Source organism: Acromyrmex echinatior, chromosome 11 (genome assembly GCF_024713525.1).
Source record: "Acromyrmex echinatior isolate Ae372 chromosome 11, ASM2471352v2, whole genome shotgun sequence".
NCBI lineage: Eukaryota > Metazoa > Arthropoda > Insecta > Hymenoptera > Formicidae > Acromyrmex > Acromyrmex echinatior.
In genome coordinates this window covers 13,901,889-13,925,195 of record NC_141862.1, presented here as the reverse complement: position 1 = coordinate 13,925,195, position 23,307 = coordinate 13,901,889, and the positions used below count along the sequence as shown (strand labels likewise).

The following is a 23,307-nucleotide window of genomic DNA, read 5'->3' as shown; positions in this document are numbered from 1 at the left end:
TGCGGCGCGATCAATCACCGCTCTCACTCTCGCCGCGTCGCTCGTTCGTTCGTTCACTCGCTCATTCCCAGTAGCTTCCTGGCAGCAGCCGGCTGCAGCTGCTACCGCGGATGCTGTCGCCGCCACCGCCACCGCCACCGCCACTACCATTGCCGCTGCCACTACTACTAGATGGTGCGATATCGGACGTACGGCGTGCATGCATGTGGGAGTATGTCATTACCGTGACGCCTAGGCAGCGCGACGTGGCGCATTGTGTTTGAGGCCGCGGCGGTGGCGGCGACGGCAACGGTGATGGAGAAAGAAGAAACGAGCAGTAGAGGCGGCGGCGGCGGTGGCGGCGGCGGCGGCGGCGGAGGGTAATGTTGAAGGAGGGATATCGGCGGCATGGCAAGGGGGACGTCGGGACGATGCGAGGAAACGGCGACGAGGGCGCATGCTGCGCGTGCGCGCGAGCGTGTGTGCGTGCGCCTCATTAACCAGACGTTCGCGTTCGGCATTCTGGCGAGAGAGAAGGAAGAGGAGTTGGAAATTGCTCAAGTGGAGGTGGTAACGGGGCAAGGGGAGAGGACGAAGAGAAGAACGAGGAGGAAGCGTTGTAGGCCAGGCAGGGTCGAGCACGAGGCCCGAGCCGGGCCAAGCCTGAACCGGGCAAGCCTGAACCAGCCCGTGTTTCAGAAGCCAAGTTCTGAATTTTGCATTTTACACGTCTTCATCCCTCGTTTTTCATCCTCTCTTTTTCTTGCCAATCATTTCTAATAGTTAGGTAGCGCGTATCATTGTCTCTCTTTCCCTTTTACAATTCCTTTTCCCAAATCTCTTTGTATCACCACGCCCGACACTTCTCCCAGTTTAGCTTTCACGTATCGGCGAATCGACGACATACCAGCTGGCTGATGGACCGCTAAAAGCACAGAGCCACCGAATGGTCCCGCAAACGGGAGGATGATTATACCTGGTGGTATACCACCCGAGAATCACGTACACCCGTTCATCCGAATCGATCGTTTGGAAAGCGTTCAGACCGATCGGTCTCAGCACCGGTTCGAATTTCAAAGAGAGAGACTCTCGTTGCCACCGACCACAGATCCAGCGGCGTTTTACAATAGCGAAATCGAGGGGTATACGGGTACTCGAATGTATTTATAGAAATTCGTTCCAGGGTGCAACAAAATACGGGGTGCAAGTACATCGTTTTTACTTCGCTAAACTTAGCCAAACGTCGAACACGAAAATATTCTCCGTGATTAAGATTAATTATGCTCCCACTCCAGTTCTCGGATTTCAGAATTTCGATAATCGTTACCTGGTTTTAATCGGAAAGTGTTTTCAGCATTGCGGCGTCTCTTTGATTCAACTCTGATGCAGATCCTGATCATTGTGGGAAACCGATAAAAATGGGCAGAGGAAAAATATTCTTTAATACATCGTGTCTCATAGCCGATGATCAAGAGCCATTTCTGCCAACGTGAATTAACTTTAATCTCGATTTAATTATTCTTTATCTTCTTCTAATTCTTAGAACTAGAATATAATAAAAAGTAAGTTAATTCGAGATTAAAGTTAATCTACGTTGGTAGAAATAATCCTGAATCACCAACTACAAAATGCGACATACCAACGATAGATATTTCTAATTTTTACAACTAAAAGAGGATAGAAAATAAGTTAAAAAACACAGATTAAAGTTAATCTACATTGACAAAATAATCAGAATCTCGATCTACGAAGAACGAACGACAGGAAAACTCGGGATTTCCGAATTCCAACTCCGGGATTCGCCGGGGCCCAAAATAATCCTTTAAATGCAACGGTCTAACATCATTCACGGATCAGCGCGTTCCACGCTCATGTTGAGGAACGGCCACAAGCAGTTTCAACCAAGGTGGATCGCGCGCTATATAACCTTTTACATCCGCTCCGGTTCGACGCCGAGTGTACACACTCTAGAGCTCACGCAACTCGCACATATACCCGCTTTGTTTCTTCCTCACACCACGCGCCACGAAGTCCTATTCTCGTCGAGCACGATGGCTCGCACGCGATGTTTCTCGGTCGCACTTAATTTTTCCTTCTCTCTTTCTCTCTAGCTTTTTGCTTAAAGCCGGGCTCCCGCGGCTACCGTGAGTTTTACGACTCGCTGCGGCAGCGGAAGTTGGAAATTTCGCACGTTAAAGTAGACACGACGGAACGTGCGCGAGGTGGAGAACACGGAAAGCCGTCGAGGGACGCCGGCGGGTGCGACCGCGGAAAAGTTAAGAAGATAAGAGCGAAGGCGACGGCAGAAAGGCTTTTGCACCCGCCGCCCTCTTCTCTTTCCTCGTGTCGTCTGTCTCGCGATAGCGCGGGGTTAATTCGGTCGAGAGGCGGGGATGAGGCGGAGAATGGAGACGTTGTCTTCGTTGGGGGTGAAGAACGACAGCGGCGCGATTCGCACCTAGGGTTTCAGCAACAGGAACGGAGAGGCGGAGAGGCGAGTAGGGTGAAACGAGGGCGGAAGAACGTGGGACGCGTTTAGCGTCGAGGGGATGAATCCAATTACACGCAAACCTCCGCGTCTATGACCTATTACGTCTCGCTGTCTCTGTCTTATAAGCTAGCTAGCGTGAGAGGGTATTCTCTGTTTTTTCCTTCTTCCCGCGCGTTTCGCTATATGTTCCATGCTGCTACCGCTGTCGCTGCCGTTGTGCCTCGGACTGTGGATAGCATGGATAACCACCGCCGGTACAGCACCGGCTCTTCCCGGACACGCAGCCGGTCGCTCCGTTCGTGCATATGCTTCCCGTCCTTTCGTCTCTTTCTCTCCATCTCTTTCTCTTTACCTCTTCCATACTCTCTTTACATTTCGCTTCCGCTCCACTCTTTACTCCCAACCGTCGCAGTCGTCGCCATCGTCGTCGTTACCGCCACCGACGATTTCGCGCTCTAACTCGTTTATACGCGGGCGGATTTGCGGCGCGTCCGTTTTACCTAAGTACGCTTTCGCTCCGCAAACGCTTTGCGATTCCTCATCGCGTCGGCCACTTGTCCCTCTCTTGCTCTTTTTTGCCGTTTTCCTTTTCTACCCTTCTCTCTCTCTCTCTCTCTCTCTCTCTCTCTCTCTCTCTCTCTCTCTCTCTCTCTCTCTCTCTCTCCCTTTCTATCTCTCTCTTCTACATGCGCACACAAACACGCATACGCTCTTTCTCTCGCTCTCTCACTACTTTCCTCTCTTTACCTGCCTGCCCGCCTGCGTTTAACCGGCGCTCGTATTTTAGCGTACCTCCGTCTACCCTCTTTCCTCCCTCATCGTTCCCTTCCTCCCTCACACCACGTCGGCGAAGCAACAAATTCCGCGACCCTCCAATTACCCCGGGGTCGGGAGTTTCGGCCAGCCGTTTTTAGATTTAAATGTCCGTGTTCCGACTTCTTTCACGGCGCCACGAACCACCGCCGCCGCCGCCGCCGCCGTCACCGCCACCACCACCACCACCGCCACCACCACCACCATCACCGCCACCGCCACCGTGGGACGCTGCCTGAAATCGATGGTCCCGTCGCCCTACGTGGAACTCGTTCGCGCGAACTCGCTGGTAGTGGATCGAATGGAACGGAAGCGCCACCAATGAATAACGACAAGAGACCGGTTGTAGAAATCGCTTCCCGAGATCCGGCATGAATATCACTGCACTTAATTGCTAATTTCTTTTGCTTATTAATTCGTAAATGATGAAACGAAATCTCATCTATCAGCACGAGCTTTGAAATATATATGATAGGCAACCAGCACATGCAATATGTGTATATATATATATATATATATATATATATATATATATATATATATTCATCAGTAGTATATTAATAATGTGTTTGATTCTTCATATACATGTGTTAGCTCTCTATGATGATGCGCTCTCACTGTCGTTTGAATAAATTTTATCAGACGATTTTTAAAAAATTCTGATCTTTAAAATTTTAGAAATTTAGATTTTAAAATTCCTTGATCTTTTGGATAAATTGGTTTTAATGAATAATATTGTTGTTTGATATCTTGAACACTTTGTAGTTGTATAGCAGAATAACGAACTTATGTAATCGTTCAAAGTTTTAATGAGTAAAAAATATTATATACATATTTTTAAGAAAAAAACAAAAGATTTAAAATATGATCGCGATCTCTCTCTCTCTCTCTCTCTCTCTTCCCCTCTCCCTCTCTTACATATCATATTATAATATAATAAAATTCAATATCGAACATTTGACGTTTAAATACTTCTTGCAATAAAACAATAATTATTGTGTTTCTGTAAATTTATGACCTATCATTGCTGAGATTAAACAAAAAACTTAAATATATTATATTATTCTCGAATTTCAGTGAACTGCAGAACTGATATAAACTTTTCTCACATATAGCAGAAAGAAGTTTTCTTCATTAAAAATTATAGAGGAAAGTAAGGGAACTACAAAAATTTAAGAGAAAAGTTAAATAAAGTCGAAGATTATATTTATTAATTAATACAAGTCTTTATTCAAATCATACTTCAGTTATTTGACTTTCAAACTATTATATAATCATTAACATTCATATATTATCAATAATATATAAGTATACGCTATAATTTTAACAAAAAACAAAACTCTTGTTGTTCTGAATTATCCGCTGCGATATCGATGATTTTGTTTTTTGTTTAAAATTAGAATTTATGTTAATAATATATAAATATTAATTATTGTAGTTTAAAACCAATTGACCGAATAAAAACTTCTATAATTATTAAATAATTATCAGCTTTATTTAACTATTCTCTAGTATTTTCTCTTCTCTACATCAAAATCATTCAAAATATGTAATAGTATTTACTTTAAACGGCGTATGCGCCGATTCTGTAATCACGTGTTATAGTGTAACTAATGCCATTCCTACTAATATAGATTAACTTTTATCTCGGTTCAACTTACTCTTCACCTTTTTCTCTAGTTTTATGAATCAGAAAAAGATGAAAAGTAAGTTGAATCGAGATTAAAGTTAATCTATATTGATGGAAACGGACATAAGTATATATATCCAGCTATCACTGAATGCGAGGAATGAAAGGTTATCACTATTTTAATGTATTGTATCATTCGCGTTTACTCGGTGTTTGCAATTCCTCATACTCTCCCCTAGATCTTAATACTCTCTAAATTTTTTTGAGTGGATTCTCAATCTAAAGAGTGAAAAATTGAGCCAGTCTTGATAAACGTGGCTCAATTTTCAGTTCCTTAAGAGTGAGATTTCATTCTTCAGATTGAGATACACTCTAAAAGTTTCAGCAAATATGAAAACAAAAATCCAGTATATATTTCTAGATCGTTTCTAAGAGCGAAGTAAAAATGCGGTACGTTTTTCAGGAGCAGCTGGAGCTAAAACCCAATACTTTCCCAGGTTGGTTCAAGTAGATACATTTCGAGGACAAAGTGTTTTCTCGACACAACGGATTAACGATGGTGTAGTAGACCCGTTGAAAATCGCCGGCTGCGTGACTCCGGCACGGTGCGAGCGAGTTTTCGCTCGTTTCACGGTGACTGCAAAAGAAAACGAGCGAAACGGGAGTGGACGGGCCAAGTACCAGCCGGCGGCTGTTCCTCTCCGCGCCGCTCCCGAGTATCCCGAGGATTCGAAGAAAGTTCGTCGCGGTCGGTTAAATAGTCGAAGAAAATTGCGACGCGGCGCGCCTTCTCGACGCTCCGTTTCGTTCCGCGGCGACAGATCGGCGGGCGTATCGATCGCGGTTCGTCGCCGCAACGCCGAGGAAGGAATAATATCTCGCCGGGAGCGGTCGCGCGGCGCGAAAATCGATCATGTCGTGATGGTGAGTCCGTCCGGAACGGAACGGCCCGGCCCGGCCCCGCTTATCCCACCGGCGGATCAAAAAGGAAAGAAGCGGAACGACGAAGTGCCGACTCACGCGGCGCGCTATCTGACGGGACAATCGATATCGCTGTCGAGGGAGATAATTCCGGGCGGCGACGACGACGATGGCGAGTACCACACATTCGGGTCCGATAACTACCTGCGCGTTTATCGTTTATATATAGGTATTGCTAGGCCATCTCGGCGATAACGCGCTTTTATAGGTAAACGATGCTCTCTTGCGTCACAAAAATATCGAATAAGGCGTTATCGAATATTTGATTATCGGGAGAAAGGCTAGGGGACGAATGATCGTCTCTCAGTGATCGCTCCAATAAGCGTGAAAATTCCGCTTTTGTCGAAATGCATTCTCGCTAATAAAAAAAAGAAAAAAAAGAAAAAAAGACAATCACGCGCATTCAACGCGAGGATAATCGCGCAACGGAATAATCGTGACAGTTCGGCCGTAATTTTCGAAGCGGCGTGTTTCATTGCGGAACCCGACCCATAAACGCGCGGTTAATTGCACCGCTCGAGTGATTAGTTCGACGAACAAGCACGCCACGAGCACCGCACTCGCCTACGCACATGATCGTGCGTCGTCGTCGGCGGATTTTACAGCGGAAACTGCCGAGGCTGGTTGATTCGCTGGCATTTCGTAGCCTTTCAATGTATTCCGGACGCGACACGCGCTACGCAAAGCGTCGGCCGGCCTGGAGTAAAGATTCGAAAGATACCGCCGTCAGGATTTACTTGCCTTAATGAAGAGAACAACGGCGACCGATCGGCGAGACTCGGCTAGAATCCTAATACCCAGGGTCGGTCACGTGCAGGCTGACAAACAAACTGCGGGTACTGTTAGGCAGGGAATGGGGGAAGGGCGACGGCATTTGCCGAAAATCCACGCGGTGAAAGGAAACACAATGGACCTCCAGTTGACCGCGATCAATGAAAGTACCCTGAACTCACCCTCGGCATGAACGGCCCGCAAACTCTTTTCCGAGGTCGACGATCCCGGGCCTAGTGGACCTACGGACCTACCATTTTATTGCCAGAAATAAATCGGGCCGATTCGAAATTTCACGACGGGATTAGACAGGTCTCTTCGATCGACAGCTTATACGTTTCAAGCTCCTCTTATGTCGGAACGCACAACGGTGTGTCGCCATATGCAGTCGGACGCTCCATAAATAGACATTTCGGGTTATGTCGAAGACGACGTTTCAAGTGCGCGAATAAAATATTTACGTATTGTATATATATGGCTTTCGTGCAAACATACCTCAGCGCAACATCTTGAATCGCGCTTTCTGTAATGTTTTAAAAAAAGGCACTGAGACGAACAAACCAGACCGTACATTAAACATTTCCATTGTCTAAAAATATATTTTATTTTTACATGTAATATTCTGTATAATATTCCGACAAATGTAAAACGTGGAAAACTTATTTTTTTTTTGTTATCCCTTGCGCACAAAGACAGAAAGCACGTCGAAATATAGAACGCTTAATGAACCTTCGACGAAGCCTCGATGAAGAGATGACAGTATCGCGCAGCATCGCTTTCGAGAGGAGTCGATACACGCTTCCGGTAGCCACGGACCATAAATTGGTACAACGTGCGCGCACCGTAGAGAGCACCCTCGGTCATGTTTATAGCGGTGGGATAACAAAGAAAGTAACAGAAACGTCGAAGTGGTAAGAGAGGCACGGCTAATTGGCCATGGATACCGGATACTGGGTGCGAGGAGTTTCACTCGAGAGCTCGTTTCTCTCTTTCTCTCTCTCCCTCTCTCTCTCTCTCTCTCTCTCTCTCTCTCTCTCTCTCTCTCTCTCTCTCTCTCTCTCGCTGTTCTCGTCTTTCCCGTGCACAGCATTCACTTCGGTTCCGACGATCGCCGTCCCCGAGGAGCCAGGAAAACGTGTGCCGGATGCTCTAGTGAGCCTTCGCACTGACTCGTCGACTTGAGGAGCTGGTCGCCTCGGGGAATCGAACAATCGCGCGACACTAAGGAAGAGTCTCCATCACCACGACAATATCTGTGATAGATATGATATTTTGCGATGTAAAAATAAGATGACGCTTGAGAACTAGAAATCAACTTGTTCCTTCGGAAATATCTGATTTCTCGATATGGAGCACGATAAATATTAATTAAATTACAGAAATGGATACTGTAAATTTATATTGAAATATTATTTAAGCGTTACGCTGTTAAATTTATGATGTCAAATTATAATATATTCAATTTAAATTATTTTTAATCACTTCTACATGTCCGCTCGATTATGTTATTAATTTAACAAAAATAATGGAGATAAAATAACTTAACTCAAGAAAATGTATTAAATTTGACTCAAAATTTATAGTTACTAAATGCATACTTATTAATATAGATGTTATTTACGTTGAAACCATAAAAATGGATTGATTTTGGTTTTGACATACATAGTTAAAAATAATAAAATGTTATTTTTAACTCAAGGGATTATTATTTGATATCTCGTTTAATATCTAATAGTGTATAAAGATTCAGCTCAAACTGAGAAATAAGCTTTCTCGATACTTATATGTTCACATGCTAATAATATTTATTGCTGTATAAAATAATGCATATAGTTGATCTATAGGATAACAAGGAATAGAAACTTTTTTTAAATTTATATAAATTCTAACTATGTGAATCTAACTATGTGAATCTACTACGATACTAAACTACGATGATACTAAATAAAATAATGTTTATTTAAAGATGAGTATTTAAAATTTTAAAAATTAAAATACTTAACATTAAAAATTTAATTCCTAGATCAAATTATCGCCCTAATAATTAGATTATGCAATCTATAATTCTCTCTGTTACGAATAGTCTTTTAAGTACTTTGAAACTTTTTGAGAAACCAATTTCACAATTGTCGAACAAGACATCGAAAGATATGAATATCAATATTTCATAATTAATATAAGATGTAATAAGAATAACAATTAAATTCATTTTATCATTTATTATTTTTGATTGTTTGATAAATAAATATAAAATCATCATGTATATGAAAAATGTAATATTATTCTTTATGTTATAATTAAATATAGTCATGAACAAACATTTTTAAAAGAGATGTTGGTTAATTTCTTCTAACTGCGCCTAATTGGCCCAACTTTCCTTCTCTTTCCTTTTCTTTCGAATTCGTTATAAGAATTTGCGCGATAGCCTCCCGAAATTACGTCGTTTCTCGAAACTCTGAAGGGCAGTCGGCGAGGGCGGTTCCACGGAAAGAAAGGGGGAAAGAGAGAGAGAGAGAGAGAGAAGGTAATCTCGGTTGTAGCTATCGCGAGCGATACGGCAAATTCGAAGTATCCCGCGGGGAGCAGCGATCCTCATTCCTCCCTGCGGGGCTTCCCGGATGGGACCGCGAGTGCGAGTATTTCGGGAGCTTATTTGTAGCGAAGGGGGTCGATGCGCGCGGTTGTTGGAAAGGGGTCGATACATATCGCGATTTGCCGTGCTGCCGGGTTATCAGATGGATATATCGGTTGGCGAAAAGGGCAGAGAAGGTAGAGTATAGAAGAGAGGTCGACTCTCTGTCTCTCTCTTTCTGTCTCTAACCCCACCGACACGATACCTATAGCCTACGTCGCCCAAGCACCTAAGCGCCCACGTCCGCATCATCGGGTGTCAGGTCGCCTACAGTACATAAGGATCATCAAGGCATGGCATGCTCTATCGGCCTCATCTCCGGCCACCCCAACTCTAACAATCTCTCACGCGCGCTTTTGGCTTCGGTCTCTTCTCTCGGGACATCAGCGATGGAGAAGACCGTAGAATACGGCTCCTCAGGGAAAAGCGAGCGAGAGAAGCAGAGCGAGAGAGGCAGAAAGAGAAAAGAGTAAAAGGAAACATGGAAGAGGAGGACGAGGACAGAAGACACCCGTTGGCGTTCGCGCCCGGAACGAACGAGAAGAGAAGGACGGAAGGTTCTCCGCGTCGCACGTCATTGCACAGACGAACCGAGGGACACGGAGTCTATTTTTGTCGGGTGGCTGCGGCGGTGGCGGGACAAAAAGCCTGCGGCTTCCACCCCGGACCTCACGCCTCTCTCTCTCTTTCCTTCCTCTTCAGCCGCTTTTTCCCGCATTTCCCTCTTCGTCCCACGCTTTCATCCGTCCCAACTCACCGTCTTCTTTTCTTCCCTTTCGCCACGGCGGTCTCTCTCGCTCTTTTTTTCTCTTCCCGCTACGCCTCTTTTTACGCCACCGCACAGCCCCGGTGGTTCGTCCTCGTCTCGCGCCCGCTTCTCTCTTTATCCGACACGCGCAATCTCCCCAGCTCTTTTTCTCTCTTTCGCCATCGTTCTTCCTCCGCCTCTCCTGCTTCCTAACTGCATCCACCTCCGTCGCTTTTTCGCCGATACACCGCATCTCTCTTTCTCTTCGGCGTGCAAACCGATCGCGCACGCGAACGAATGAGAAGATCAGAATCACGTAGAGAACGGAGGAAGAGAGATAGAAAGAGGGAATCCGAATACACCGTACACACACGAGCGAGCGAAAACGCGCCGCGGGAGAGCCGACGTGAGTGAAAGAGAGGAGGAGAGGGATCAGAGGAGGGATGTGCCGGTGAAGAGCGATGGGATACGCCGCGGGCGGAAAGAGGAAGAGGAAGGAGAGAAGCGGTGGATGTTAAAGCGCGGACGTGCGAGCGGGATGCTGGCGAACGGGTGGAACGTGAGATAAAGCGTGATAGAGAGCCGGAAAGAGAGCAAGATAGAGATGCTCGAGGGAGAAAAAGACAGAATGCAACGGACGGAGGCAAGCAGGTTGGGGAAAAAGACCGAGGCTCCCTCGGCGGCCCGCTACTAATTGCCGCCGGCCGCGGTTACGTGCCGCGCGTTATAGCCGCCGGAGTGTGCGAGGGGCCGGCTGGGACCCCAGAACTTCAGCCGCCCAGAACGCTCAGCCGGCCCCCAAGTTCTCGACACGGCGCAGTAGTTGAGCGCGGGCATAGTATAGTCGTATACGCGCTCTCGATCCGCGCGCTTTCGTTCCGCGTAACAGGCGCATGAACAGCGAGCCGGTATGTCGGCCGGTATGTGAGCCGTCGGCGCAGAATCCTCGTCGCAACGACGAAATTCGTCCCGCTATCGGAGGCATTCCGGCCGCGGCTCTAACGGATGCGTGCTGATGCGCGGCTGATGGGAATGCGTCGAAACGAAACGAGGTGGAAATTTTGCGGATAGATCCGACGCGAATTCAACGGGCGCGTAATGTAGGATCGACGCTATTACGCGAAGAAACTTAAAAGAGGCCCTTTACATTTATGTTTATATTTTGTTGGCCCGAGTCGAAATTTTTATTCTACTGTGAATCTTTGTTTTAGGACGTATAGGCTCTCTATAGAGACTCTATATAGATTGTAAATTTATAAGGTTCTAATCTAATGAATTGAACTCCTTTTTAGGTTCAAAAGAAGTTTTCTAAATAGAAGCTGTAAATTAAGTAATATTAAAAGAGATACTATTTGATTGTTTAAGTTTCGAAATATAGGTTTATAAGATTTAATTGAGTTTGAAAGATATTGAAAGTAGGATTAAAATTTCGACTCTCTCTCTCTCTCTCTATCTCTCTCTGGCTGCCTTTTGTAATAACATTAAGTATGTCATGTATCTTGGATGCCTTCTATCTAGCGACACAAATTGACACAAGCGTCATTCTATCTTTTTTCAACATCCAGTAATAACAAAGATAGAATGGCATTTGTGCCGATTTGTGTCGCTAAATGGAAGACACCCCTTTTCCACACTCGTTGAAAAAAAAAATATGTGCCAAATTTCATTTTCGTCATGAAATAATTCCGTCATCAAACGCCATTTCACAACATTCTGTATAAATTATATATGGCTTAATGCATAAAATACTGATGAAACAATAAAATAAGATTTCAAGACAATATTTTAACACGGAGCGAAATGTCATCTTCCAGATGTCCATTAATTTTTCAAACGGAGGATATGCATTTCTAGCGGTATTCCGGGGATGAACGAGAAACTCCGCTTCTGTTAGTTCATTTACACCGTAAGCGTACCGAGTTAAGGCCCGGAAATCCAGGTTGCAACGTCGTATTTCACGCTACCGTGGCTGCTCCGCTGCATCTACACCACTTCGTCCTATCCGTGTACTCCGTACGAGTTTGTTTCAATGCCCAGCGAATTTCGCGTCGTTCCGCTTTCTTCGTGGATTGCTCCGCGACGAAACAATCCATCCCTAGACTCCTCTCGATTCCATTTAAAATACGGCGACGACGTGTTAACCCTTTTACGACCTACGTTTTAATCCCTTCGAAAGAAAAATAAAACGTACAGATCATTTTCACCGATACTTTTTATGCTAAATTTGATCTTTTGTAAATCTGATAAACAATTTAAATTACAATTAAAAAACGCTTTTTCTTTTATCACTTAAATATTTATTTTTCAAGAAATTAAGATTGCATTTTAACGTGATCGAAAATTTCTCGGATAAAAACCTGGTATTAGATTTAGATTTATTTGAAACTTAGCTTTGCGGAATTATGCCACGCCACCGCAAAATTCAAATCCGATCGAAAGGATGCTTCAAATAAATCGAGAGACGATGTACGTATTACATAATAATGTGGCAAATCGGCGGCTCTCAATTCTAGCCGAATATGTGCGTTCGAAGTAACGAAGGGGTTAATCTCATGGCATTAGTTCGAGCATACGAACGAAGAGCGTATGCTCGAACATTACACTTTGGTTATCGATACGGAGATAACAGCGATAACAATCTTTACCCAACATTACCGTCGAGATAAAGACATGGTCTAGTCTTTTCAATCGCACACACTCTCTCAATTCTCTTATTTCTCAAATCTCATCTTTTCCTATATATTTTCTGCATCTTTTTATCTTTTGTATTTTATTTCTATCTTTATTTTTGCAACTTTGTTTTATATAATTAATAAAATGAACACTAAAGATCAGTTGAAATGAATCAATATAATAAAATAATGCCGCTTAGAGCCAATAGAATTCCTATGTTGATCTAAACAGTATTATTTTATTGTATTTATTTTATATATTCAGTTTCGATATATTTTATTCTGATGCTCAATTCCAGTATTGTTTCTTAGCGCTTTAGAGTATTTGATTTTAGAATTCGCTTAAATAACGATCTCTCTCTCTCTCTTTCTCTCTCTCTCTCTCTCTCTCTCATAGATTTTATAAATAAAATTCTGCTCGCGCAATGGCTCGAGTTCCGTCGTACCACGAAGAACATCGCGCGCATGTGTGTGTATGAAATACGGCACAACGGTAATCTAACTTCATTAGACTCATTTGCATCTCCGGGCTTTAGGGAGAATCATATACCGAGAATTAGGATATCGTTTTAATAATAAAAAGCGCGTCGAAAAATACAGTTATCTTAATTTCAGTAATTATACTGTAATTATACAAAAAATATCTCAATTTATAATTTAATTTTTGTAATGTATGTATTGTAGTCTGTCATTACATTAACACAATATTTGAGTTATATTTACGGCATACGTAAAAATTTATTTTTGAGAAAACTTGCTGCAATGTTTATTTGCACTGAGAGACAAATGTTTTGTAATTATATATTGCTATAATTATGATTATTCCTGCTATAATAATAATAACAGTAACTATGTATATAGTTCTAACAATAAATATATATAGTTGGCAACCTAAAATGACTATAATTATAGTTATTATAACCATAAAATATTGTAATTGAAATTACCATAAAAATGATTCAAGTGACTATAATTTTATAGTTATATTTTGGGACAATCACATTTTTTATGGTAATCATTTTTATGATAATCTCAACTATTTTGTGGTTGCCAACTATATACATAGTTACTGTTATTATTATTATTATTATTATTATTATAGCAGTAATAATAATAATAATAATAGTAATATATAATTATAGTTACAAATATCAAACATTTTTCTCTCAGTGTGATGAGAACAACGAAGAAGCTCTTCTTCACAAAGAGAAATCTTTTTGTAGAGTGTGTATTGTGCATAAAGTAAGATATAATTTTGTAAAAAATTCTCTGCCTTTTGGGAATCGAGTACGGATGGTATCCGGACTGGCGCACCCGCTAAAAATAAAGATTCCCGCACGAAGCTCCCATGATCGTCGTTCGAAACCCTCCGTTCGTCCCTCATGGAGACCTCACGCGTTTCTCTTTAGTGCGTGACTCAGCGGGGCCGAGACGCAGCATGTACGCCTCGAAGCCACCCTCGTTGTGGGCTCCCCGTCTCTCTTCGCACCGCCGCGCCGCTCGTTCTTCCCGTCGGATCCCGTCCGCCGTTGGTGCCCGAATGCAACCAGGCGGCGAACCCTGGTGCTCTCGACACCAACACAATATACGCACACGCACACGCACACGCACGTACGCGAGCGCGCGCACGTACTTTCATCATCGAGGCAGGGGCGGTGATAATAATCAAGCGCCGCCGGGCTGCGCTAAGGGTCGTCGAAGGGTGCGTACCGCAAAATTCCATGTGGAGAACATATCAGTATCGAGTATCGAGTATTGCGAAAAGTGACTAGTGAATGTTCTTTCATTTTCTTTTTTCCTTCGACATTGACAATTGAATAATACGTGATTCGTGTGACATTAATATTAGATTAATTTGTTCACGTTGCTTGAAATCTCTAAAATTTTTGTATTTAAAAATGAAACAAATATATATTCGAACGTTGAAGAGGAAAAAATAATGATATCGAAAGCAAAAAATAGCAAGACAGATTTATTGTCTAAAATTTGCACTTGAAAGTCAGACTACATAAATTTTAGTATTTTTTTTTTTTTTTTGGAGATACAAGCATTTAATTTCAATTCTATTTTATAGAAATGTATACTGATTGAGATGTATACTGACCAAGAAAACTGAATACGATAAGATGAATTTTATAGAGATTAAGCAAATTTCTAGTCCCGCAAGTTTTTTCCAATAACGATTCTTTCTCCATGAAACATTACGTCATTTCGATAGGTTGACGATCGATCGCAATTTATTTACGCGGCCTCACCAATGGTGAGGTCCATTCGCATCCGAAACCGTCGACGTACGGAGAAAAAGATATGGAACGAAAAACGGAGAGGAAGGGGGAACCATTAGCGAAGAATTCGCAGCGATCGCCAAAAATGCAGAGGGCCTCGTCGGATCCAGTCGTTTTACTCGTTCCGCCTTGCTACTTCGCCTCCCGGTCGAGGAGGTCAACTGTTTTATTGGCTAAGGGTCGCGGCGCACGCCCTCGAAGCCACGGTTTCGGTTAACCGAGCCAAACCCCCGAAATCGGAACGACGAATTATCGCCTTGGTTAACCTCCGCGCGCACAGACCGTCTTTTTCCTTTATCCGTCGTCGCCACCTATCTGACCTATCCCGCCGGATGTCCCAGTTCCCTTGCCGCGTTGATTAAAAACTGCTCACCGAGCGCTCTCAATTTTCCCGAGAAATACCGTTGTCAGCAGTATCATACGTTTGCCGTTTAGCAGCAAACTTGGTTGTTTGATTATTGCGTTCGTACGAGAACGTACGTTCGAGAACGCTATCCTCGTATCATAGAAAAGATGTATAAAGAGAGATAAAAAGTGATTCAATAACATTTACGAGAGGATAGCTTTATGAATTTATATTGTACATTGAATATAAGATATCAAACTTACACGCGGAAAGGACAATTTTGCTGTAATGTCTAATTTAGCTAGATACAGAAAATAATTTTGTTGAACCATCAAAATACGTAGAAGTCTCAAGCATAAAGAGTAAAAGATTTTTGATAAAAGATCTTAATAACCAGTTTGAGCTACATAATTATTTTGATGACCCAAGGACAACACTATTTTTATCTATATGTAGCTAATTTTTAAATATAGAAAATCATCCTTTTTCATGTATTAATCATTTTCTAGCGAAATTCTATCATTTAGTTTTGTTTTCTTCTAATTAACAGCTTTTCTAATCTTTGACAGAAATAGTGTTATATTTTGAGACAAGAAATACAACGAAATAACGATTTATAACAAATATTACTGAGGAAAAGGTGTAAAATTTTGTAAACAAATCCCCGCCCTCTAAAAGTTAAATAATATTTTATATTAGTAATGTGTATCCACATGATATTCTTTTTTACGTAGTCTTTTATCGTAATATCTATGTGTGTGCGTGAAAGACGTGAATGTGATGGTCGCATTTTTAACATTCTTGTAAAATATCAACTCGCCGTACGCACATTACGTATCTGATCGCTACAAGCCAACCTAATAACACTGCAATTCGAGTAGCGCAAGAAGAAAAAGATTTCCGCCGCCGCACGCACGAGAACGACGGACGGAGCGCTTACGCACGTGTTCTCACGCATACACACACGTATGGGTTACACACGGCTTCAGCTTACACTGCGGCGGGCCCGTGCTTGTACGGGACCTTTAGCGGCTCGCAAACCGCAGTCGGGACGATCAATGACAACCTCTCTCTCCTTGTCAGGCACGGTTCACCGTAGGCATGGTTAGTTCGCTTTCTATATCTCTCTCTTTCTCTAGACTCGGTAACGACGAGAAAGAAGGACGCGGAACGACATGGCGAAACGGAGAGAGAGAGAGAGAGAGAGAAAAGCGCTCCCTCTCAATCAAGATAGACGCGCGAGAGGCTTAGCACCAGCAGAGGAGGCGAACACGAACGCGGTGGCGGCGGCGGCGGCAGCGACGGCGACGGCGACGTTTCTCTCCATGAGGGGAGCAAGCGAGAACGTCTCGAAGCCACAGTCGACGGAGCCCGACGAGAGGGGAGACTTATACCGCTTCGGATCTCGGAGTCTCGTAGTCGGCGAGCGGTGGCGGAGTGCGGGAGGAAAGGAAGGGTGGCCGGTGTAGAGACTGTGGTGCGAGTGAGACACGAGGAAGGCACAGAATCACGTAGCGAGACGAAGAAGAGAGGAGAGCGACCGGTAGACGGTACACGGTGCGGGACGAAACAGCGAGAAAGGATGGTGAGAGAGAGAGAGAGAGAGGGAATGAGGGAAAGAGATGGCAAGCGAACGCGGAACAGGAGGAAGCGAGGCAGGCAGGACGGGAGGAAGAGCCGCGGCCTGTCTGTGCCTCTGCTTCGGAAAGTGACTAATGACTAGCCGGCCAGACCTACTCTCCTGCCACCCTCGAGGCGAACGAGCGAGCAAGAGGGACCGAGTAGAGAACAGAAGAGGAGAAAGGGCTCTCCTCTCTCTCTCTTGTGAGAGTTATCGCGGTGGCAAACCTTTCCTCTCCACTGTTGTTATCTCGTGGCCCTCGACGACGGTCAACCGTGAAAAATGAGTGTCGTGAGCGGGTGATATTTTGCGGGACGCCATGGAGAAGGACGGAAATGGAGCGATCGAGCGAGAGAGAGAGAAGAGAGAGAGAAGAGGATGGGAAATCTCAGAGGCATGCAAAATCCTGTGGATGCTGCCGCCGCCGTTGAGCGGGATGAACGGGGGAGGATGGATCCTCTCCGCTCCGACCACCCGGAACTGTGAATCCCGATCGATGGCGAACCCAGAACGGATGAGCGTGCGGAACGGCGGAATTCTAAGCGCGCCCACCGTGCTCTTCCTTTTCCGTGAGAAAGAGTCCCGGGCGTCCGGAATCCCACGGCACCGCGACGCGCGCGTCAAAACCACGCAAACGGCAACTGTAAGATATATAACTAATAGAGCTGCAATTTTAGAAGAGCTGAAGAAAAGGATACCTGGGATAGCTATTTCCTTCTCCCATTTAACGTGTATTTGCAGATTTCTCTCTCTCGCAAAAAATGCTTATATTTACACGTTTAATTTTCTTTCCGCGAAATATCGTTGCACAGGAATCGACAAAATAGATGACGTCCCTTTTAGCAATGATCATAATTTCATATCGGAATTCCAAAGTCTACTATGGCAAATGCTCGACGAATAGTCAAATGAATTTTGACTCTTCATTTCGAGGAATGAAATTCGCTGATTTGGCTGATTTCGAACGTGGAAGCGCCGAATAAAACAAAGGCTGTATGTCGGGCTGGTGAATTGGAGTTACTTGAGAATACGGTATCTGATTTTTGTGAGATTGGTGAGATTGGTCGCGTTACGTGACGTACGCTACGTTAGACAGTACCGTGAAAGCGTCCGCCTCTCGCGATAAAGTGAAATGTAATTGAGCAACTGGGAAAAAGTGTACGCTGCGAGAGAGCGTCTTACCATTCTACACCTCTCACAGATATGCGAATGATAACGGCATTGTATCTCTAGAGGAAACGATACTGATGAGAGAAAGAGAGAGAGAGAATAAATTCGTTTAGCGACAAGCGGTTCTCAACAATATTCGTGGGGATACTTAATTATCAAAGAAATCACAGTAAGCTGTTAAAATAAAATAATAGCTACCACAATAAGTTTGGATTTCCTTAAATAAATATTTCGAAAGTGTCGGTTATGCATCGGACCAATCTGTCAATTGAATTTCATCCATCGAGAATATATCCATTTTACAGATTAGATTATTGCTTCGTTTACTGAGATTATCTATAACCTCATGACCAGTTCAATCAAGACATTCCAACGCGAGTAAATCGCAGAATATTCCCGGAATATATCCAGCGCAGGCTCGATAGGGTGTGCACAATGACGTAGTGCTGTATAATAGCGAATTTGGTTGGATGAGGTAGTGCGCACTAGAGCACGTTAAAGGCTATCGTATACAAATCGACGTAAAGGTACACAACAAAAACGAGTTAGATCACAAGAGGCTCGATACAATCCGTCGCATTGTTTGAGGGAATGTACGCGTTCAGCATTTCGTCAATCATGATATTTATATCGTACTTTTAAGTTCGGATGCATTATAGTGCACGACAGGGCTTTAATCTACAGCACAGAGAGAGAGAGAGAGAGAGAGAGAGCGCTAGTGCATCCAATCGAATTCGCCGTGAGTAATTTAGCACGTTATCGGACAGCTTTAAAGTAGCGTATCAGACGTGGAAGCCTGAGGGCGAGGTGAGAGAAAGAGAGGTAGAAAAAGAGAAATAAAGAGAGAGGGACTCTCATGAGTTTCGTTTTGTCGAATTCCACGGCGAGAAGACGCGGATAGAAAATCGCGGAAGTGTTACCGACCGAAGAGGCGAACGGCGCCGTGGCAAACGGCCCCTCTCTTTCTCCTCTCTCTTTCTTTCTTTCCTTCTTTCACTTCGGGTTTGGCAAAGCTCCGGAAACTGGATCGAAGCGCCGTTGCACCGACGAAGAGCGTCGGCGGACAAAACGGCGGCAACGGCGTCAGCCACAGGCACTGCCGCATGCGCGTATATACATAATTAGACGCAATTAAGCATCCGCCTTATCTGCACACGACGAGATCTTTTTCTCTGTTTCTTTTTTTCTCTACTTTTCTCTCTTCTCAAGCATGCCGCGCTCGAGATCTCTCTCGCGGTTTTTCCACCTCGCCATGGAGATAAATCCTACCGGCCAATAAACCCCGCGTTTCAGTGGGCCGCCGCGGTAAGTTCTCTGCACAGTGGGTTTGCCGCGTGCAAAACGACCAATCCGCGTGCCTAGAAGCTCGAAAGTCAATTTTCCAGGAATAAGGATAAGAAAGTAGAATTTACGGGCTGAATATAGGACAGTTTTGCGGTGGTGTTATTACGGTTCTCCGTACACGGTTATAACGCGTAGTGTAGGAAAATTATTGTAACCGTACCTATCTTGATCGTCTTCTTTGAAAACGTCGCTTGGAAAATATAAGAAATAGAAACGAATCGGAAGAAAACGTTCGATGCATTAATATGTAAATCTTAGCCAGTACCGGTGGTTGGAAGTGAAAAGTTGAAAGGCATGAAAAATCTATAAATAATTTCATCCAGATCCCTACATTTCACGCTGAATAAACAACGACAAAAGCAAAGTCCACCGGGACGCATTCCGACGCGGAGCTTATCGGTCGCGCTTCGTTCATCGGTTAAATCGCGTCGACTCCTCGATCGGTGAGAGATTATACCTCGATGCCTCCCGCAAATGATGACGCCCACTAACTTAATCCTTTCGGCTGTTCATGGACTCTCTCTACCCGAGGGACATCTCTCGAGCTTACGGGACGCCAGGTCCGTCAGACTAATCCGCTTGGACGTACTCACCTTGTTGTGCGGCAGCTGCGTGGGTACGTAGAGCGGTGGATCCAAGCCCGGATTCGTGACGGCGTGACGTCCGATAATCCTGTCGGCCGCTTTCGCGTCGTAGCCTTCCGGCTGACCGATGTGGAAGCCCTTGCTCTTGACCCAGAAGCGGAACTTGCTATTTTCGGCGCTGTTCACTTCCTCGCCGCGTAAAGTCCGCAAAATACGCGCGTACTTCTTGATGGTGATCGTCTTAGTCTTGGCAAGATCACCGTACGTCTTGATTACCCACGGCTGATAAGTGTTGAACATGGCGTCGTTCTGAAATTTCCTTGGTGACGCGGCGGCTCCGTCGACTCCCTTCGGGCCCTGTCCCTTTTGCATACCATACGCGCTGCCATTCATATTCGGTGATGACATCGTCGAATAGGACATCGCTATTCCGCTCTTTGTGTCCACTGTGGCGGTACCGCTCGCCGCGTATCCGCCGTTTAACGAGTTCGCGGCGCCGGAAGCGGCTAAGGAACCACCGGTCATGTTGGAGATGTCGAGGTACGAAACGGACGAGCTCTTGCCGAGGTTTGTGGCGTTGCCAACGAAGGTCGCCATGGTGGTCGACATGTAGGGAATCGGAGTAGGTGGCATGGCGAGGCTTCCGGCGCACAGACCGGCCGTTTGTCCGCCCGTCAAGCCCAGCCCGGTTACGGAAGCGTACGATGGTACGTCCGACATGTTCGACGTGGTCGACCAGCTAGTCGAGAGTACGGAACTGTTCGATATATCGCTCGTCGAAGAGGAGGCCGTGTTGGCAGCCGTCGAAGTGGACGATGATTTGGTCTGTGCAGCTGATCTTGAAACGGAAGTTCCGCGACTCTTCGAAATCGGGCTGTCGGTTGAGATACTCGTGGTCGTTGAGATCGAGGATGTCGAGGAAGTAGGACAGCTACTGTTCTTCCCTCCGCTCGTCGAAGTCCCGCGAGATTTCTTCGTCGGTGGCTCGTCCCGAGTGTTGTTCATCGAGTTCAAATTGCCGTGGGACGGGCTGTTGTTGTTCTCGCTTCTCGAGCGCTTGCTCGACGACGCTCCAGTCGTCGTGGACAGTGATTGGCTTGACGGAGTCGGTGAATTGTTCACCGGTGCTCTGCGACGTAGACCCATCGTTATCGCGCTAGCCATACTGTGCGTGTTTACGTGTCGCAACCGAACTGTTCACCGTTATTCTGCGACCAACACATCGACCCTACTCAGCACACTTTAATCACAAGATCATACAAGATCACACTACAGGGATCATCCACGAGCACTCGTAACACTGCGACGTTCGTACGAGATTCAATAAGTCACTCCCGGCGACGATGGTCTATCATTCAAGTATCGCCCAAGAAATGACTCGACGTTTTTCTTTATAACGACGATGACGCCACGGCAAGGTGATGTTGCGTCCCTGGAAACAAAAGAGGGATGAAATGTGACGAGAAGAATTAGCTATGCGCAATTAAGTGGCGGAAACGTTTAAGCACGAAGGGCGCCGCTAATGGACTAGCCGAGTGGGTGGAGACTATCGCCAGTGGGAGAGGTAGATTATAGCTGCTCGAGGATATAATACGCAGCAGAAATTCACTCGGGAAATTGACTCTCGGTGCCTTCCACCTTCTGTCCGATAATAGACGCGCAACGTGGCAAAATTCTCGCTGTGAAAAATCCTCCGTTTTAAGAGATTTGATCGTTCTCGTCTCCTTCGCGCTCTCCTTGTATATCGGAGAATCGTAAACCCCGTTAACAACCAACGAACTTGGTTATTTATTTTGAGAGCAGCGTAAGCAAGAAATTTCGCTGGAATCAGTACGGTTGGATTGCATTTTTTGCATCCATTTCGTTTCGAAACCAGGTAATAAAATTTGCGCCTAGCGGCTTAATCTTCGAGCCCCAATCTAGTTTCCCTCTCTTCTCTATAATAAATACAACTCTTTTTTTTTTGCACACATCTGACTAGAATCATAAATACACCGACGAAATACTATTGATAGTACTTTATTAATGACAAATATTACGTTAATCATGTCATTAATCATATCTTGTTAAGAAGACGGCAGCGTACGTATATGTGTTAACACACTATCTATTTCAATGATTTGAATACAAAATCGTACTACAGATGCGATTGATTGCAAATAAAATAATTTCTAATTTCTTTATTTTTTAAAAGCTGTAACGCTCCTTTGACGCTCTATACGGAAAGAACGATATTTAAACACTTAACTAAATACAGATTTGAAAATAATTTTATTACACTATCAAAATAATTATATAGAATAATCAAGTTAGTTGCTAGACTCAAAATTTGCAGTATTGCTCATCATACTTGAGTTTCTCAATATAATTATTTTTTCTCCCTATGGCCCCACAAAAATCTATATGTAAACGCGTTATTGCCCGACACTATCTTTCAACATAAACGGCTTACATACCTCATAACTTTAATTTTCAAGAACACAATTTAGGCATTATTATTATAATGCTATGCAAAAAGGATGAACTTTTCTATGAGAGGAAGAATCAATTACTCTTACTTGTACACATCATTTGAGATAGAAGCCTCGTGCTTCTTCGTGGGTATCACGTTTCAACTCTAACCGCATATGAAGAAATGGGGACTTTTCGCAAGAGCGGCATTAAGGATAGTCAACGACACTGGCATAATTAGCCAGCAGTTTACACGACGTACTAAACATGGGGAAACCGGTTAGTCGCCACGACCTTCCTTTCGCGCGTGGGCTATTTTTGCGCCCCGTATCTACATAACCGATATTGAACTAAAATATAATATACCATTACGTGTCATTGAAAAAAGAAAAAAAAACACCCCGATGCAGGATCGAACGGTTATTGCTCTCAATCTCCCGCAGCGAAAGCTGTAGCGACGGAGCCGGAAAATAATGAGATATAACGATCTAAAAATGAAACCATCCCTTCGCACGATTGTCCGTCCCTCCCCCCTCCCTCCCATCACTGAGATACACATCGGGCACCCTAGACAACCTGTCACACCCTCCGACAAACGTTTTATCTCACCCTGCTTTGTCTATAGAATCGGAAAAAACTAACGATTCGTCTGTGCTCATATGCCGAATGTAAATTTGTGTAGCAAGGCGTGAGATGTGTTTTCGAGATCACCGCAAATGTATCGAAGTTCACGTATATATACTACGGATAAACGCAGTCAAGCGATACAATCCGCAATCGCGGCGCATA

The 23,307-nt window shown here is 44.4% G+C and overlaps 1 protein-coding gene across 3 annotated transcripts in view; it reads right to left on the bottom strand.

Annotated features, from left to right (window-relative positions):
• Nucleotides 1-23,307, bottom strand: part of LOC105149788 (uncharacterized) — a 68,798-nt gene that overhangs the window by 26,202 nt on the left and 19,289 nt on the right. For all 3 annotated transcript variants that reach the window (XM_011062444.2, XM_011062443.2, XM_087411268.1), the window contains exon 2: nucleotides 20,077-21,499. In XM_011062444.2, the coding sequence (XP_011060746.2) occupies nucleotides 20,077-21,231 (1,155 nt within the window). In that variant the 5' untranslated portion in view covers nucleotides 21,232-21,499. The remainder of the gene's footprint in view (nucleotides 1-20,076; nucleotides 21,500-23,307) is intronic.